The sequence below is a fragment of the Chrysemys picta genome, chromosome 10 (assembly GCF_011386835.1).
Source record: "Chrysemys picta bellii isolate R12L10 chromosome 10, ASM1138683v2, whole genome shotgun sequence".
Taxonomy (NCBI): Eukaryota; Metazoa; Chordata; order Testudines; family Emydidae; genus Chrysemys; species Chrysemys picta.
In genome coordinates, this window is record NC_088800.1 from 66,020,008 (window position 1) to 66,035,626 (window position 15,619).

Sequence of the window (15,619 nt, forward strand, 5' to 3'; positions counted from 1 at the left end):
CTAGAGGGAAAAGGAGAGCCAGGATCCACAACCATTTCTGCATCAAAAGGATAACAATAAATGCTAGTACCAATGTGAGGGGGTAAGTGAATGGTTGGACCTGAACAAGCATAGATTATACATTTATAATAAGCATGAGGTATATAAAGGAACATTAGATCAACTGTTACACAAACATCAGCCCCTAAAAATCAGTTTAAACTGTTTGTTTAAAGGTCTGTTTTATCCACCTAATATCTATAGTCTTACATTTAGACTTTAATCCTGCAAACACACACGTGCTTAACTTTACTGCCACATGTACTCCCATTGAGTTCAACAGAACTACTCATGACAGTAAAGGTAAGCACACAAGTGTTTACAGGATCAAGGCTAAACATGGACTGTAAACTCTTCAAAGTAGTATATGTTGTACAGTGCTTAGAACAATTCAGCCCTCTTCTCTAGGCACTAAAGAAATTTTTTTTTAAATCATATGTAAAGGTTGATATCACGGTCACTCTCTTTTTTTACCCTGCCTTTCTCCTAAATTCCAAATGACCACTGCAGCAGCACTGGAGGACCATGCCGGTACTTCTACTTTTGCAGTTAACACCTCCATAGCAAATCTGAGGAACTGTCACAGATTGAAGTTTCACTAGAGGAGGTTTTGGAATTAATTGATAAACTTAACATTAACAAGTCACCAGGACCAGATGGCATTCACCCAAGAGTTCTGAAAGAACTCAAATGTGAAGTTGCGGAACTATTAACTATTAACTAAGGTTTGTAACCTGTCGTTTAAATCGGCTTCTGTACCCAATGACTGGATGTTAGCTAATGTAACGCCAATATTTAAAAAGGGCTCTAGCGGTGATCCTGGCAATTACAGACTGGTAAGTCTAACGTCGGTACCGGGCAAATTAGTTGAAACAATAGTTAAGAAAAAAATTGTCAGACACATAGAAAAACATAAACTGTTGAGCAATAGTCAACACGGTTTCTGTAAAGGGAAATCGTGCCTTACTAATCTATTAGAGTTCTTTGAAGGGGTCAACAAACACGTGGACAAGGGGGATCCAGTGGACATAGTGTACTTAGATTTCCAGAAAGCCTCTGACAAGGTCCCTCACCAAAGGCTCTTAAGTAAAGTAAGTTGTCATGGGATAAAAGGGAAGGTCCTTTCATGGATTGAGAACTGGTTAAAAGACCGGGAACAAAGGGTAGGAATTAATGGTAAATTCTCAGAATGGAGAGGGGTAACTAGTGGTGTTCCCCAAGGGTCAGTCCTCGGACCAATCCTATTCAACTTATTTATAAATGATCTGGAGAAAGGGGTAAACAGTGAGGTGGCAAAGCCTGCAGATGATACTAAACTGCTCAAGATAGATAGATAAACTGCTCAAAATGGCAAATGAAATTTAATTTGGATAAATGTAAAGTAATGCACATTGGAAAAAATAACCCCAACTATACATACAATATGATGGGGGCTAATTTAGCTACAACAAGTCAGGAAAAAGATCTTGGAGTCATCATGGATAGTTCTCTGAAGATGTCCGTGCAGTGTGCAGAAGTGGTCAAAAAAGCAAACAGGATGTTAGGAATCATTAAAAAGGGGATAGAGAATAAGACTGAGAATATATTATTGCCCTTATAGAAATCGATGGTACGCCCACATCTCGAATACTGCGTACAGATGTAGTCTCCTCATCTAAAAAAAGATATACTGGCACTAGAAAAGGTTCAGAAAAGGGCAACTAAAATGATTAGGGGTTTGGAACGGGTCCCATATGAGGAGAGATTAAAGAGGCTAGGACTCTTCAGCTTGGAAAAGAGGAGACTAAGGGAGGATATGATAGAGGTATATAAAATCATGAGTGATGTGGAGAAAGTGGATAAGGAAAAGTTATTTACTTATTCCCATAATACAAGAACTAGGGGTCACCAAATGAAATTAATAGGCAGCAGGTTTAAAACAAATACAAGGAAGTTCTTCTTCACGCAGCGCACCGTCAACTTGTGGAACTCCTTACCTGAGGAGGTTGTGAAGGCTAGGACTAGAACAGCGTTTAAAAGAGATGGACCTTTGTTCTGACCCAGTACGGCCGTTCTTATGTACTGAGAAACTAATTAGAACTATATTGCTGGAAACACTATGGCAAAACCATCCACTTTTTTTCTCCAACAACCCCATATCCAAGAATCTTTTGTCCTGTTTCAGTACAAAAAACAGCACTATGTTCTAACACATTACACCTCTACCCCGATATAACGCGGTCCTCGGAAGACAAAAAATCTCACCATGTTATAGGTGAGACCGCGTCACATCGAACTTGCTTTGGTCCTCCCTGTTCCTTGTTCCCTGACCGCCCCCTCCAGAGACCCCCGTCCCTAATCACTCCCAGGATCCCACCCCCTACCCAACCCCCCGCTCCCTGTCCCCTGACTGCTCTAACCCCTATCCACACCCCCCACCCCCTGACAGGCACTCACTGGCAGCGGCGGGAAGCGGAGAAGCCCAGCCCCAGCCCACGCCACTCCGCCACTTCCCAGACGCGGCGCTCTGCTTCTTGCCGCTGGTGAGTGCGGGACGGTTGGGTAAAGGAGGCCCCCCCGCACTCACCTGCAGCGGGAAGCAGAGCGCCGCAGCTGGGAGATGGCAGAGTGGAGCAGGCTGGGGCCAGGCTGCTCCGCTTCCACTGCTGCCGGTGAGTGCGGGGGGGATCCCTTCCCCCAACCCCTTCCCCCGAGCAACACGGCTGGGGCCGGGGTGAGGGAAGCAGAGAGGGCTGCTCACGGCCCCCCGCTAATCCCCAGGGCCCACTCTGGGACTGCGGGGCCCCCAAAAGTGCCCCCCACAGCTCCTGCCTCCCAGACCCTGTGGGAAGGGGAGCCCTCGACCGCCCCCGGGACCCTCTGCCCCTTATCCAATCCCTCGGCCCCAGCCTGGCCCAGCACCCTTAACACGCTGCTCAGAGCAGCTTGTCAGAGCTTTACCGCCTTGTATGCGAACCCGCCTTATATCGGGTCACGTTATATCGGGGTAGAGGTGTATTTTTAATCTTTGTTTGTCATATATAACCAAAGTTGGCATTCTTATTCAGTATAAATAGTTGTTGTACAATATATTTTAAAATACAATTTCTACATTAGTACTGAACATCTCATGACTTGCATACTCTCTAAAGCAAGTATATACATATATATATTCCATGTATACAAAAATACATTAAAAGAACATTATTTAAGTTGCATAGTCAAGCACTCAAAGATTAGGAAATACCAGAGTTGTACTTGTCTGTGCAACTTTAATTCATCCTTGTGCACCCAACTGATGCACTGACTGAAACAAGGTCCTTGGGAAAAAATAGCATGTGAAGATAAAATTAAAGACTGTACCATAAAACATCAACAAAAGGGAACAGATTCAAGATTGCACAGACAACCAAAAATCTGACATTTCCTAACTTTTGAATGCTTGATTTTTGCATCCTAAGTAACATTCTATTAATGTAGTTTTTCATTTGCGATTTCCTAGGTTTGTGGCACTTGGGTGTTTTTTAAATGAATAAAGGTAAAAACAAGTTTATGTGCAACTGTGACAATCTCCCCACCATGCCTCAGCAAGAGGATTTGAAAGGTGTGCCTGCAGTGCTGCAGCACAGATTGCTACCACTTGAGCTACAGGACCAGGTACTCTAGCTGGCACCAGCAGAAGGGGATAGACTGCTGTGTCCAGGTGCTGGCTCCAGGGGAGCCTAGCTGAGGTCTCCTCCCTCCACCTTTCACACCAACAGTTGTGGGGGAAACTGTTATGCCATGTGGCATCCCCAGCCACGTGCTGGGTCCAGGGATGGTTAGAGGGAGCCCACTCGGCTCTCTCTTTCTACCCTACTACTGGAGGAGGTAGGAGGGTTCCTGCTATTTGTAGTGCCCCGAGAGGGGAACATGAGCCATGTATTGGGCTAAGGTTGTGAGAGGGAGAGAAGAGGAGCCCGGCTCGTTCTCTCTCTACCCTGCTACAGCAGCTCCAGATATTCCCAGATGTTTTCAGAACAGTGTGTGCTGGCCAGGCTTAGAATAATTGTTTTTAGTTATTCTTTTGGCATGCTGCCAAAGTCTTCCTGAGAGGGCAAGAGAAAATAAATGGTTATTTTTAATAGCTTATATCTCAACAAAAGCTTAACAGAATTTCAAAGGATAAAAATGGCACTTCTGTACCCACAGGGTTATCGCCTGCTGAACATCAAAGGTCTGCCGCAAACAATGGAGGTCTGAAAGCTTCTCAGAAGGTAAAGGTCGCAAGAAAGGTGATAAACAACTTAAATATAGGTGTCACTGCCAGCTTCCTGTACAGTAAATTTAAATTCTACAGCTATTTACAAAGGTTTTCTCTGCAGCCAGAGAGCTACAGATACTTTTGTTTTTAATTGAAAGTCTAAGTTCTGTGAAAAAATGTTTACAACCTGTAGCTCCAGAAAGTAGCTTTGAGACCATGACCCCCGCCCAGGCTGAGAACCATTGCACTAAGGCAAGCATCAGAAGAGGTCTCTGTGCACCCTTCCTTGAGAAAGTGTCCTATAGGTAGGGCTCTACCAAATTCATGGTCCATTTTGGTCAATTTCATGATCATAGGAATTTAAAAATCACAAATGTCATGATTGCAGCTATTTAAATCTGAAATTTCACAGTGTTGTAATTGCAGGGGTCATGACCCAAAAAGGAGTTGTGGGAGGGTTACAAAGTTATTGTAGGGGGGTTGCGATACTGGTACCCTTACTTCTGCAGTGCTGCTGGTGGCAGCGTTGCCTTCAGAGTTGGGCAGCTGGAGAGAGGCGGCTGCTGGCCGGGAGCCCAGCTCTGAAGGCAGAGCCACCGCCAGCAGCAGTGCAGAAGTAAGGATGGCATGGTATGTTATTACTTACCTTACTTCTGTGCTGCTGGTGGTGGGGCTCCGCCTTCAGAGCTGGGCACCCAGATACCAGCCTCCACTCTCCGGCCACCAGCCACCACTCTCCAGTCACCCAGCTCTGAAGGCAGCGCAGAAGTAAGGGCAGCCCCCCTAGAATAACCTTGTGATCCCCCTGCAACTCCCTTTTGGGTCAGAACCCCCAATCTGAGAAACACTGGTCTCCCCCATGAAATCTGTATAGTATAGGTTAAAAGCACACAAAAGACCAGATTTCATGGTGGGCCAGATTTCACGATCCATGATGCGTTTTTCATGGCTGTGAATTTGATAGGGTCCTACCAATAGGGGAATTAAAAAAAAAAAAACTGAGGCGGGGTAACAGCAGTGGGCATGAAATATACCTCCCCCATGCAATTTTAACCCTCAGAGACAGTGAGCAAAAGCAGTCACCATCTGTTTGTTGACCTATGAGTAAAATAAGAAGTTAGAAGTCTCAGTCCACTGTCTATTGATCTGAAAGTTTTCATCATAAAAAACATGATCACAGTTACTACCAGCTGGCAACTTCTTAGAAAAGAAACGAGAGTAAACAGACATGGAAAAACTACCATCTCAACATTAGAGGTCCAGGTTGAGACCTCCAGGTCAAATATAAAGTACATTGGGAGAGATGTAAGGAATACTCTACAGTGCCACTGTCTGTACTGTTCTCTGTATAGAACACTACAGTTTCTGACGCTGTAAAGGCAGCAACTTTCCCATGTATCAATTTAAACACAAATAATTTTTTTAATGGAAGTCACATTTACATTATTTGAACACTTTTTTGCACTTTCTTTTCTGGTAACAGCATAATAGAATTACCTTCCTGTCATTAGTTTATATATTTAAATAGATATACTAAGAAAGGTCAAAACTTCTAAATATATGTATAGAGCATAAAGAAATAAAAACCAAAGCAAGTTCTTCTAAGATTGCATTTTGAGCTTCCAAACAAAATTTTAATCATACACAGCAAGATGAAAGCTACATGCATGCGCACACACACACACACATACACGGAACATATGTTACCACAAAGATCAAACATGAAGCAAAACTAATTGCTTCTAAATCTCCATTACATGTCAAAAGTAGTTAAATAAACTTTGCGCTAATCAGGCTTGGACTGAACTTTTTCTCCACAGTATTGCATAATATGGTATATCATGGGAGCTTTTGCACCTTCCTCTGAAACCTGGACCACAAGGATTATAGATCTGTTCTCATAGAGCAGTTCCTATGGGTCAGAGCTATTAAAACTCATTTTGATTAAATGATGCATTTAGTCCCTGTGGATAGCAGAATGACATTAAACCAGCCAGGTTGGTGTACAGAGGAGAGAAGCAGCTGGTTAGTATCCCCTTCAGGGCAGTGTGTGTTCCTAACACAATTATTTATTAAAACATGCTGCATGCTATGAAAATGTTTGAGAACCCCTGCATTAGGGAATCCTTGGTGCCTGTCAGTGTCCTAGCACAGTTAACTCTAATGTCCTTCCAGTGCAAGATCTGAGGGACGACCCAGGTTCTCCATTAGGTACCTTTGGGTGCACCACCAGTACTAATGCTTAGAAAGCCCAATATATTCCATTTAAGGCCTCGAGGTATATGTCAGTACCCTGAGAACAGCTCAGAGCCTCCCAACTCTGCATACTAAGGCCCCGTGGGGTGCATGTACCCACAGGAGCCCTCAGCACCCCCCATGTTCTCCTGGCGAGCTTCCCCGGGGTGCATGCCAGTGCCCAGGGAGCGCCCAACACCCCCACCTTCTCCCAGCAAGGCTTCCGGGGGTGCATGCCAGCGCCCAGGGGAGCCCATCGCACCCCCGGAGTGCACACCTGTGCCGGAAGCCCCCTTGTGAATCTCCACGGCCGGAGGGCCCGGTTACCTGCAGGTGACTTTGAGGGTGACCAGGAGGGCGCAGCCCAGCACGATAGCAGCTCCGCACAGCAGCTCGGGTCTCCGGGACATCTGGGCAACACGGGGCCGGGGCCGAGGGGCAGCGGAGTGGCCGGAGCCTCCGCATAACGACATCACCTCCCAGCCCGGGGCGGGGAGGGGCGGACGAGCGAGGCCGGGCCGCTGGCACTCGCACACGTCTCCCTACCCCCGGCCTGTCAGGGGCTCCTGGGGCGGGACGGCTGGGGGCGGCTGCCGCGCACGAGCGAACCCAACGCCGCCACGTCTCCTCGCCCGCCCCGGCCCGGGCTCCGCCAGCCAAGGCCCGCAGAGCAGGCGCACACAGGCCCGGCCCCGCGCTGCGAGAAGCGCCTCGCTGAGGCCTGGCCGCAGCCAAGCGCAGAGCCTGGGAGGCTGCGCCTGAACCGCTGAGAGAGCGCGGGGAAGGGAGCTCCCGGCCCCAACTGAGGCCTCCTCGGTCAATAGAAATGGATGGGAAAGGTGTTAGGAGCGCGCCGGGCGTTGGATGAGGGGTACGTCCAGGGCCGGCGCTGCCATTTAGGCGACCGCCTAGGGCGCCAGGATTTGGGGGGCGGCAATTCGGAGGCGGGGGGTCCTTCCACGCTCCGGGTCTTCGGCGGCGGGTCCTTCACTCGCTCCGGGACCCGCCGCCGAAGTGCCCCGGAGACCGGGAGCGCGGAAGAACCCCCCCCCCGCCGCGGAATTGCCGACAACGACCGACCGGGAGCGCGGAAGGACCCCCGCCTACGGCGACAAAACTCCTGGCGCCGCTCCTGGGTACCTCGCCGCAGAACCCAGGGGCCTATCCAGTGCCCACGGTCCCTGCGAAGTGGGCGATACACGCCTCCTTCCCGTTTAACAATGGTCAGAACACAAGTGACCCTCCCTGAGAGCTGCGAGGTGTGTGGACAGGGTTTGCGGGCTGGATCCCGCAGCCCATAGGTGCTGGAACTAGGCCTGCGGGGAGTGCTGCACTGCTCCCTGACAAGAAGTAGTTTCCATCATATAAAGGGTTTACAGTTTGGTTCAATGGCTTTCAGCACCCCCCACTATAAAAATTGTTCCATCACCCGGCTGCGGCATGAAACTCCTACCAAACCCTTGTTTTCTTGCTTTGTTTCTAAACATAAGCCAAACAAACATATAACCTCTGTGGTTGTGGAGCTACCCTTCCTAAGTGTGAACCCATTGGTACACGTTGAGTGTCCTCTGAATCTTCAGCCAGCTCTGGTGCCTGATCCGTTTCCACAGCTGCTATTTTGTCCTCTGTGAGCAGCAACGTGGGAAAACTGGAGACCGTTCTTTGTATTGGTCTCAGCAGAGTAGATATTTGCTAAATTTTCAAGCCCTCTTTTTGTTTCATTTTTGTAATATTACAGGTTGAATAAATCCAGAACAAGTGAAAAAGCTGAACCGCACCCTTCTATGAAGCGTTTACCCATTTGAGTACTGTCCACAAAAAATGAACTCATGCTATGTGTAAGGAAGGTTGGAGACTTAACAGTAAAGGGGTTTTGTTTATACAACCTCATTTCATGTGATGTTTCTTATCCAAGGTAACTTACAATAAAAGAAATAACACCTTATTGGGTTTAACAGCTAAAGGACCCTTCCCAGCCTATGGGGAGGATTCACTGAGCCCAGGACTCAAATCATTATGAGGAACAACAGAAAAAATGACAGGAGTGACCTTCAGAGGGTCAAACGTAGGGAACTTGAAGGGGACACCAAGCAGAGAACGCTGGGCAGCACCCACTGCTCCTCCAAGGTGTCAAAGGAGCTGGCAGATGCCACCCAGAGGAACTCTGCCCGGATGGGTGAACGGAGGATCAGAAATAGGCTTCACAGACACAGAGAATCCCCTCAGCCAACATCCTCTCCCTGGTATTGTAGATGGCCACTTTGGCCATCACTAGGAGGAGGTTGACAAGGAGGTCCCGTGGCTTTGTGGGGGCCAAGTGGAGGGAGAAGTGTAGGCAAAAATGCAACAGTAGGTCTAGGAGTCGGAAAAGGGGCTGCAACCTGGCACACTCAAGGTAAATGTGTGCCAGGGTCTCCCTCACACTGCAAAAGGGACAGGCATAGACAATGGGGGTGAACCGTGCCACGTACATGCCCATGCTCATGGCTCCATGATGGAGCCACCAACTAACATGCCCAGTGGACTGTGGGACTAAGGTGGAATATAAGCTGGCCCACCAGGGTTCCTCACCCTCAATATGTGGCAATAGGTCCTTCCACTTAGTTTTGGGGCAGGACACCAGGGTGAGGAAATGGAGAGTATGGAGCACAAGCATGTACAGATGTGCCCTTGGCATGATTCAAAGGCAAACCGGCTGCAGGTTGCACTGCTGGGTCCAGCTATGTGGGTAGGAAGGCCGAGGGGGCTCATGGGGCAAGGGCCCTACGCAGAGATCCAGAGGGCTTGGGGTGGGTGGGGAGCACCCTCCCAGAGGACGTGCTTGAGGTAAACCCGAGAAACGGGCGACAAGGCTACCCTCACCTCCTGAAGTATGTGCCAGGGAGTACAAAGGGTGGAGAGCCCCATGCGCTGAGCAAGCACCAGGAGAACAGCTTGTTGATATGGGTGGTAGGTACGTTAACTGAAAGGAGAAAAGAGGCAGAAATGTTTGACAAATAGAAAGAACAGGACCAGTAGGGAAGTTCTAGTTCAATCTTAGAAGTTGATTAAAACAAACTAAGACAAGTGTAATGAAGGTTAGTGTTTTAACAACTGGTAGTTCAGGGACAAGCCAAATATTCCATGTTACCTGTATACCTTATTGTAATTTCTGTATGGACACAGAGTAAAGTGCAATTATCATGCATGGCATATGCTCTATTTTTAAAGGTATCATCTGAATCCACTGTGCTTTTATTTCATGGACCACAAGGGACAGATCAATATCCAGCCTTGCTTTTAGTGTGCAAGTACTTGAACATGCTGATTTTGCACAATGTAAAATGTATGGAACTAAACTATGGCCTGAATCCCAGTAACCACATTCAAACCATTAAAATAATTCTTAAAAGCTTTCCCAGTGGAACCAGATGATCCAATAAAGGAGCAAATTAAAAAGGAAGTGGATTTTTTGGGGGGAGCTGGATTAAGAAAAGCACAAATGAATGTCAAGAATGAAACGGGCAGACATATCTGCAGTAAAGACAAAATGCAGTAAGAAAAGAAAGATTTAATAGTTCTGACCCAGAGGGTAACCTTGTTCAGAAGTGACATTTCAGAGCAGAGCAAAGTACAACTCTTTTGGTCTTTCACAGCTGGATGGGGCCTATCTCTGAAGTGGGCTGTGAAGTACGATTCACTTGGGGGGGGGGAGGAGAGGGGAAGGGAAAGAGGGGGAAAAAAAGAGAGGGTAGAGAGATAGTTCCCAACACAAGAGGCTGGGAACCATATGCTTCTAATCCAAAACTTGAAAGCACTTTGTCCCATTCCTCTGGGGTGGACACTTAATAATAATCTGCTAAAGCAAGCTTTACTGCTTTATTTTTAAAATGTACTTTCTGACCTAATCTGTGTTGCCCAATGTGCGGCATAAGTGACCACTCTGTCTACCAGTGTAAAAAACCTATTCCTAACATTTGCCCCTTTTGGGGTTGTCAGCAGCCGTTCCAAAGCAAACTATTCTAAGAAATCGGCTACAACTTGAAGATAAACTAAACATATTTGTTTATATTTAGTTGCTCAAAAGATTTTTCTAATGGGCAAGTAACTGTTTCGTGCAAAATAGAAGTCAATCAGAAGCTACGTGCTTTATGTAAAGTTATCTTTATTACAGGTAACATTGGTTCATACAATACACAATACTGACATACAAGTGTAATCTTTCAAAATCATCATTTAAACAGCAAAGACCAAGAAACAGAATTTTAACTACTTGATTTTCAAAAAATCAATACATTTTTCTCCCAAGATCCTTTTCAGTAAATTATATTGAAATATACAAATAGAGAAAAAATACCCCATTCAACATATATTGTAGTTAAATGGTTATTTTGCTTAAAATCCTTTTTAATAAGAAAATCCTCTTTAACAACCTACATAGAGATAAATAGCAAAGTTTTGTTTTAAACAAATCCTCTCCATTAAAACATTTAAAGAATTTTCATCCATAATTTTCTTCTTAGCCCAAAACACCTCGTGTGTTTTGTAATTTTACCATAAAGTTTTCATCTGAAGGACCAACACTAGGGGCGCTTCCTACACATTATAACCTCTCCCTCCTCCTCCGCCTCTTTCATAACATTCTGTCCAACAGAAGGCGAATAAGCATGTAATACTTTATATCTTTTTTATTACTTCACCATTCTGTTTCATGAGAGCACAGACAGGTCTTCTGAATCCCCCTACATCTACTATATTTTGCTGTTCAGGAGGAACAATATATGCCAATATAAGCAGAAAACCTGCTGCTTTTCTGTCACATGCTTTTGATTACTGTCAAATTTTCTGGTTTATGCTTCCATAAGGTAACATGAATGCATCATTTTAGTATTAGTTTAAATCTTTAAACAAAAAACTATATTTTCCAAAGTCATTATCATTTGGAGCAATCAAGTGGTCTTTTCTTGCTTTGCTGAGCTTCATTCTTAGAACATCTCTTCGTTCTTCCCATTCATGGAGCTCAGCATTTCCATGTGCAAATTTACAGTTGTTTCCTTCAATGCAAGTACCAGCCATATATCTGTTAAAAAAATTAATTGGTGTGTTATAGTTTTCACAAAAGTATCACGAATTAACTATCTGGTTTTAAAAGGTCTTAAATATTTTCTACTAGCCATGTTTTTGGTATAATTAGACCTTTATTAAAGAAGCACAAATTCTCTAGGAGAGAGATTATTTTTTCTCTAAAATGAAGATGCATCAGTTCAGTTTACCCTCTTTAATAGTCTTTGAGAACCACGTAAGGAAGAAGTCTTTTGGGGACAGGAGCCAAAGCTCTGGCCTTCCACTCCTCATTTCTCCACTTTGCCCAAACCCACCCTCCTCCAAAAAAATCATTTTAAGATATTAACCTATCAATTAAATTCAGTTTGTTCCAAAAATCATCAGAATCCCTGGCTGTGACAATCATTAGTTTCTCTCTTTATCAATAAAATGAAGATTTTAATATTGCCACAGAAAACGCCTGCAGTCTGGAGCTCCAACCTTAGATCCCAGACTCCAAAGCCAACCGGGTTGGCTCCAGTGATTTAAAGCATGTTAATTTGTCCACCTGAGGCCAAGTGGCTTGGGTGCAAAGGTTGAGTGCTCCAAAACTGGAATACAAGACAGGGTAGTAGAGTATACTAACCAGCGTTGAGAAAGCCAGCAGGCCAGTTTGGTGTGTAGGGTCCTTTGGAACATACCTGAATTTCATAGATAGCTTCCAGTGACTGTATTTTCTTGGACAAGTGAATATGTGATTTGCAAAGAACACCCCATAATTTCAAGATACTTTGTTACATGAGAATAGTGGGTGGGACTGCATACATTTCTTGTATTCTACAGGTAATTCATTAAGGAAAATAGAGAGGTATATTTACAGCAATAGCTGTGATGTACCAATGCTATTATTTAAACAAAGTTTCATCCTAACACAAAAAGGCTTGACCCTTTCCACATAGCTCCACATCTGGCACTCAAAGCCAAACCTTCTCATCACGCATTAAAATACACTAAATATCTGGTCACTCAGGTATTCATGTTAAAATATTGATATTTAATTGTTTGCTTTGCATAAGATTTCAACAATGCATACTAATAGAGTGGGTGTCATTACAAAAAAAATTAAAATCACTGTTCACCATCTCAGGTAACTGCAGCAAGTATAGTATCTGCCTATATTTGCAATAGCACAATTGTGAGTGAGCATCTTTGACATCTCAAATATAAATGCTACATACCTATCACAAATGTTAAAATATCCAGTTGGAAACCGATGCTGCCAACAGTTTTGATCATCCTCAGTGTGGAATACCTTCTCCTTATGCTTTTCTGAAGAGATGTGACCTTGCCATTGTTTCTCACTATTACAGTTCTTTCCACACATCCAGCAGTGAAAGTCCACCTGGTTTACACACATTTAAAAAAATTAAGAAAAATCAATACTTCATGCATAAAACTGCTCCTTAACACAGTTTAATATTGGATTAGCTAAAGAAACAATTATAGGCTAATAAACAGTAACAATTTTAAAGTCTGTTTATATGGAGTCATCAGCTGAGGTTTTTGTCCCCTCCCCAGGCTCTGTAGATTCTGAAGAGCAGCACTAATGCGCGGTCCACAGCATGACTCCATGTTAGCTAACTACGATTATTTCAGAGACACAAGATGGGTGTGGTAATATCTTTCATTGGACCAACTTCTGTTGGTGAGAAAGAGAAGCTTTCGAGTTTACACAGAGCTCTTCTTCAGGAGGAGGAACAGTTCTGCGTAAGCTTGTCTCTCTCACCAACGGAAATTGGTCCAATAAAAGATATTACCTCACCCACCTTGTGTCTCTAATATCCTGGGACTGACATGGCCACAACAACACTGCATACAAGGATTTCAGTGACTGTTGTATGAGCAAGGAACATAGTATTTAGTATTACATGCAAAAAAAATTCCAGAGTTTAGGATAATTACTAAACCTGCATTACTTACTGTAACTTCAGCATAGTCAGTTGGCATATGAATTTGCTTCCCATTTTCTTTGTTTGCTTGAGTAGCTGTATCTTCTCCTTTTTCTGGTTTTTGACTCTTTAGCCACATTTCATACAACTGCTCCATGTCTTGAACTAACAAGATCAGAAGCTAAAATAAGTATTCAGCAATTAAGGCCAGAGTGAGTACAATACATAACTGAGTTTGCAGACACATTTTGGAAATAAAGCACAGATATCTTTAGGCCCTATGTAGTATAAGCAGAAAAGGAAAGACAAATTGCAGACCTGAAGGGAGGAGAGAGACACAGTAGCTAATAATGACAGCTATGTGAAACTTTGGCCTCTTAGTCTGACCCACCTTCTTCCAAGACACCAAAGTAGGGGAAATTAAGATTTACCTAATATGAGTAGCAAATATTTATATTACGTATCACCCAAAGGCCCCAATTGCAATTGGGCCCTATTATGCTGATCTATGATTTTATCATTAATCCTGTTATTAGAGCTAGTCAAATGCATTACAAATACATTTCCTGATATTTATCCTGTCTCCTCATTTGCAAATCAATGTTAATATCACTTCAGTCATTCAATCTTTGTTCTTTGAGATCAGTCACATGGTATTATTTCTCCCTAATAACCTCCCTGATTTGGACAACAAATGTAAAACCCAAGAATGAATAGTGAATACTTTTGTTTACATGTGAATACTGGTACTTTTGCAGCCAGCCAGCCCCCATATACAAACAAAACCCAATTTGCAAAAACGATAAGTACAAATACAGCTGATCTGAACAGGAATTTGATCCTCTCAAAGGGTTGCAAATGGTGTTTTTGCATTCAACCAATTCTTCTTACTCACTCAAGAATCTTCAAAGCTAAAAACTGCACTGACAGTAATTACTAATTTCAGTCACATAGTGGATCACCTGGTATTTATATGAATCTATATTAAAATGGTGTTACTATGGATTAGACATTAATTTTGTATAATGAGAGGGAGGTTGGGTTAACCTGAAGAAAAATCTACCCACCAGATTGCCTAGGGAAGGCTACAGGAAAACTGACTGAGAGGTACTTATTGTAGGAGAGAGATGAAAAAGAGAAAACCCAGGATTTATAGCATGTATGTGTTTAATACCTTTACACATTTTTTACTTACTACTATTCTCTTTCATATAGGTCCACATCTCTCTCTCCTCAGGACTGTGAGCAAAGGAGCAGTTTCCAACATATTGACATTTCTTGCCTGAAGCAATATGATTGCATAACTAGATATGAATTAAAAAAATATCTTTTAGGCATATGTTAAGTTATGATGGGTGATGAAAGATCTTTGTAGCTTTACTTCAGGGACATTAGCATTCTGATAAGCAGACAAGCTGCTACTATTACTATAACTCAAATAAATAGTTGTCTTCCAAATAAGCTGTCAGAGCAATGGTTCTCAACCTGTGGCCCACAGGCCACTTGTGGCCCAATCAGCACACAGCTGTGGCTCATGTGACATCCTCAGGGCCATACAGGTAGTATTGGATGCAGCCCATATAACACACTGATCTTATCTAGTCTTAAAAAGCCTTATGAAGCACTAGCTACAGAAAGGCTCATCAGTCTGCAAAGCTAGCAGAAAATATAGGTTGAATGCAGATAGTTATGACTTAGAAAATCACACTATGATTAGAACATAACATTTTAGGTCTGTGCTATATTTCTATTATGCAGGAATTCAAATTATTTACTTTTGACAGTACTCCAAATATGTAAGGTTAAATTTATGCATTACGTTGTTAGCTGAATGCCTCCCATTCACTGTAATAAATCACACAATGCTCTTTGAAAACAGAGCCCTTTTGAAGTAATGAGTTGTCAGAACCCAGGAAGCAGGATTTTTGCAAACTCATCTTGACAACTGCACAAGAAGAAATGAAATTCCTGGTCTCTTCTAATATTGTATGGAGTGTGTCTCATTCTCAAACTATTATGCACTCTTTTGATTAGAGTTTTATGAGAACTATATAAAAATATTTTACAGACTTCAAATGAGATTACTTAATACCTTATATACTTTTATTACTGAAGTTTCACGGACTTGGAGGAGCTTCAGCAATAAAAAATG

The 15,619-nt window shown here is 43.6% G+C and overlaps 2 protein-coding genes across 15 annotated transcripts in view; both read right to left on the reverse strand.

Moving 5' to 3' along the window:
• TXNDC11 (thioredoxin domain containing 11) overlaps nt 1–7,144 on the reverse strand; it is a 99,235-nt gene extending 92,091 nt beyond the window's left edge. For 5 of the 6 annotated variants that reach the window (XR_256762.5, XM_042861624.2, XM_024109461.3 and 2 more), the window contains exon 1: nt 6,824–7,144. Coding sequence is in view for 4 of the 6 variants with exons in the window: in XM_042861624.2 (XP_042717558.1) it covers nt 6,824–6,969 (146 nt within the window). In the remaining 2 variants the exon portion in view is untranslated. The remainder of the gene's footprint in view (nt 1–6,823) is intronic. The other variant, XM_042861625.2, reaches the window with a different exon arrangement.
• A 3,479-nt stretch (nt 7,145–10,623) lies between these two features.
• The window catches only part of ZC3H7A (zinc finger CCCH-type containing 7A), a 47,759-nt gene continuing 42,763 nt past the window's right edge, over nt 10,624–15,619 (reverse strand). For all 9 annotated transcript variants that reach the window (XM_065558839.1, XM_005306747.5, XM_008172829.4 and 6 more), the window contains 4 exons: nt 14,663–14,771; nt 13,499–13,632; nt 12,757–12,920; nt 10,624–11,555 (listed from right to left, as the gene is read on the reverse strand). In XM_065558839.1, coding sequence (XP_065414911.1) covers nt 11,366–11,555; nt 12,757–12,920; nt 13,499–13,632; nt 14,663–14,771 — 597 coding nt within the window. In that variant the 3' untranslated portion in view covers nt 10,624–11,365. The remainder of the gene's footprint in view (nt 11,556–12,756; nt 12,921–13,498; nt 13,633–14,662; nt 14,772–15,619) is intronic.